A 3,421-nucleotide genomic window follows, 5' to 3' on the forward strand; every position below is an offset into this window, starting at 1 on the left:
TCGATTTCGGTGTTTGGCGCGGGTCGCTTGGTATGGTAGCGGCTATCGCTCGATGGTAAACAAAATTCCAAGAACTTAAGCGGTCGCTCTCCTCTTAGCTTAAGCGCTATCAGGTATATTTTCTCGCCCGAATTTGTCACTTGCTGAAATGGGCAACCACAATATGAAACAAACAAACAAAGTGGGTGGGTTTAATGGGACTTAAAATGACTACTTCTACTATGAAAACAATGCTAAAGTGTAACTAAGATGGCAGCCATTTTGATAAAAGTAAAATGTATAGTCTACCTACCTAAATGAGCGATGAATTCACAACGTAAGTAAACTAAAACTAACTTTTACTTTAATCTATTATCAATCTTCTACTCTCGATGCGAATTGCACTAAGTGGAGTAGGAAGTTCGTTCCACTCTTAGTTCCCTAGCATGGATTGTCTTCTAAGTCTAAGAAATCAGTCTTAAGTCAATGAGAGCTTTACGAAATGTTATGCTAACAAGACGCGTTATTTTAAATAACTAGATATAATAAATAACAAGATAAAATATAAACTAAAGTTAATCTACTGAAGCTCACGAAATACGATTGTTTGACTCTAGATAAAGAAATATAGGGGAATTAAATCCACCTCGAATCCAACTTAATAACCTAGTATAGATTGTCGTATCTCTCGATTCTTACGTTTTTCACGGCAAAATTTCGAGTCTAATCCACTAGTGTTCATGGCATTCCTACCGGATACTAACTAGCATGTGAGGTCGTCCACCCATTCTCATGGCGAAACAAGACCTTCTAGAGTGGAATAGATTCTACTACCAAATTCTATACTAACCACTAAGTTTTCATCAAGGCTTCATCAACCCCTCTAATGGAGGTTTAGCCTTGAGTCATCAAACTAACATTTCCCATTGAATCTAAACTAAACATAATGTAAGAAATTGAGATTTACTTAATTAACAATAATGAATCTAATTTAATGGCTGGAATGGAATAAGAACAAGAATTTAATTTAGATCTAGAATGGAAATGACAAAATTCGAAATTGACAACTAACTATTTTATTAATCTAATCAATCAAGAACAATCATTCAAAGATTTAATCTAAAACAGGAATTGAAATGGAACTAAAACTTAATCTATTAATAAAACTAGATCTAGAATTCTATATATTAATTTAGGTCTAACTAGCTACCATTAACAAAGAGTGAAGCTTTTGTTTTTATACATCCAGATCCAAAAATCGTGCATGGGCTTGGAGCCATGTTTTGGGCCAAAGAATCAGGCCCAAAACCCAATTCTTTCAGTCCAAAAAGGCCTCTTCAGCTGCAGTTGGCTTCCACAGACTTTTCGTCCACTTCTGCTCCTCTGATTGGGTCAAGGCTTGGACCATTGGAAAGCTCTTTCCGAGCCGGTCGTTTTGACATAAGGTAGGCCCCATTCCGAGGTCTGAGTCCAAAGATATGGCATTCGGAAGTTTTGCTGACTTTTGCTCCTTTATCTCGCTAAAGTGGCACAGTTCTTACATTATAATGGACTTTGAAGCCCGAAATGCATAAAAAACACGTAATCGAGATTAACTCTTACTTATTATTCACATAATTGGTCTAAACAAAGATGATTATTAAGGGTTAAAACTACAGTTTTGGGCTCTTATCAGAGGTTTAGCCTTGATTCATCAAACTATCATTTCCATATGAATTAAAACTAGACATCATAAAAAGATTGGAACTTTGCTTATTTAAACTCAAATGGAAACTACTCATGCAATAATTGATTTAAACTAATAATGACAAATAAGTAAATCTAAGAATTGAAACTAATAATTAATGGAAAACAAAATTAGATTATCAAGAACTAAATATTTTATTAATCTAACAACTAAATAACAATCATTCAATCTTCAAATTAAAACACCTAATAACAACTAATTAATTAATTGAAAAACTAGATTTAGAACTAAGCTTTAATGGCTACTTTCTATCCTAACCTAATTGATACTTAAGAGCTAAGTCTTGTGTGTGGAAATGGAGGAGACCAGATCCACATTTTCGTGCATGGGCTAAGGGTCCATGTTTTGGGCCGAAAAATTGAGCCCAAAGCCCAATTTCTTCAGTCCACAGGGCCCTTTTCACCTGGCTTTGACTTCAACAGCATTTTTGTCCACTTTTGCTCCTCTGATTGGGTCAAGGTTTAAACCATTGGAAAGCTCTTTCCGAGCTGGTCGCTTTGACATAAGGTACACCTAATTCCGAGGCTTGAGTCCAAAGATACGGTATTCGGAAGTTCTGCTGACTTTTGTGTGCTGTTTATGCCCGTCTTGGCCTTTAATCCCAAAACTTCTTAGCAACCAACCCTTGCTCCTTTATATCGCCAAAGTGGCACATTTCTGCACATAATTAATTTTAATACCTAAAATACATAAAAGCATGTAATTAGCATTAACTCTTATTTATTACTCGCATATTTGGTCTAAAAGTATTATTGTTAAGGGGTTAAAACTACATTTTTGGGCTCTTATCAATAGTCTTAGGTTATTTTCCATACACGTGTCATCTATTCAGTGAAGGGAAATCCCCCCTACAACAACTGTAATGCAAACTGGGTATCAACTATGAAAACTTTTCAGTCTTATCCTTCAAGAGTGCACTCTAACACATCCAGAACTATTATGGGATAGATTTGCATTACAAATATGCACTGTGATGATCTTGCACCCAAGATGAAAAAATTGTTTCTCATTTCAAATCCATCTGACGACCAAGCAAAAGACTACGGCTTATTTTTATTGGACCAAATCCTTTTTGAGAGTGGTAAGAAGTTTTTAGATTTCCCAGACATGCCACTACCAAGAGAAAATTGGAAGAAGGTAGTTGGCAATAGACTTATTTTGGAGCAACAACAACTTCAGTATGAGGGACTACAACAGGTGGCAAATGATAATGTCAGTCGTCTCAATGAAGAGCAACGCCAAGCTTTCAATGTAGTGACGGATTATGTGCACAATGCTAAAGGAAAATTATTTTTCTTAAATGAAGCTGCGGGTACTGGAAAAACATTTCTATACAATACAATTGCAGCATCATATCGTAGTATCGATAATATTGTGATTATGATGGCTTCTTCTGGAATTGTGTCTTTATTATTGTCTGGAGGCTGAACTACCCACTCAACATTTAGGTTACCACTAGATGTTTTAGAAGACACAGTATGTGGATTTGATAAAGAATCATTGCAAGCTAAACTTTTCAAAGAGACGAAACTTATTATTTGGGATGAAGTCCCCATGTAACATAGACACTGTGTAGAAGTTGTTAATAGATCGCTCCAGGATATATGTTGCAATAAGCAACCATTTGGTGGAATCACTGTGATTCTCAAAGGGGATTTTAGGCAAACTTTTCCTGTTATACCGAAAGGTGTCCGT

At 35.8% G+C, this 3,421-nt stretch overlaps 1 protein-coding gene across 1 annotated transcript; it reads left to right on the forward strand.

Moving 5' to 3' along the window:
- Nucleotides 1-2,689: 2,689 nt before the first annotated feature.
- LOC147476554 (uncharacterized) lies at nucleotides 2,690-3,154 on the forward strand. The gene has a single exon (XM_086585762.1). It carries the CDS (start codon nucleotides 2,690-2,692, stop codon nucleotides 3,152-3,154), a length of 465 nt encoding a protein of 154 aa, XP_086441888.1.
- Nucleotides 3,155-3,421: the final 267 nt, after the last annotated feature.

Source organism: Coptis chinensis, chromosome 9 (assembly GCF_015680905.1).
Source record: "Coptis chinensis isolate HL-2020 chromosome 9, ASM1568090v1, whole genome shotgun sequence".
Classification (NCBI taxonomy): Eukaryota; Viridiplantae; Streptophyta; class Magnoliopsida; order Ranunculales; family Ranunculaceae; genus Coptis; species Coptis chinensis.

Bases quoted from the DNA above. Each gene is read 5' to 3' on its own strand.
- LOC147476554 (XM_086585762.1), top strand. From the start codon at position 2,690: ATGCACTGTGATGATCTTGCACCCAAGATGAAAAAATTGTTTCTCATT.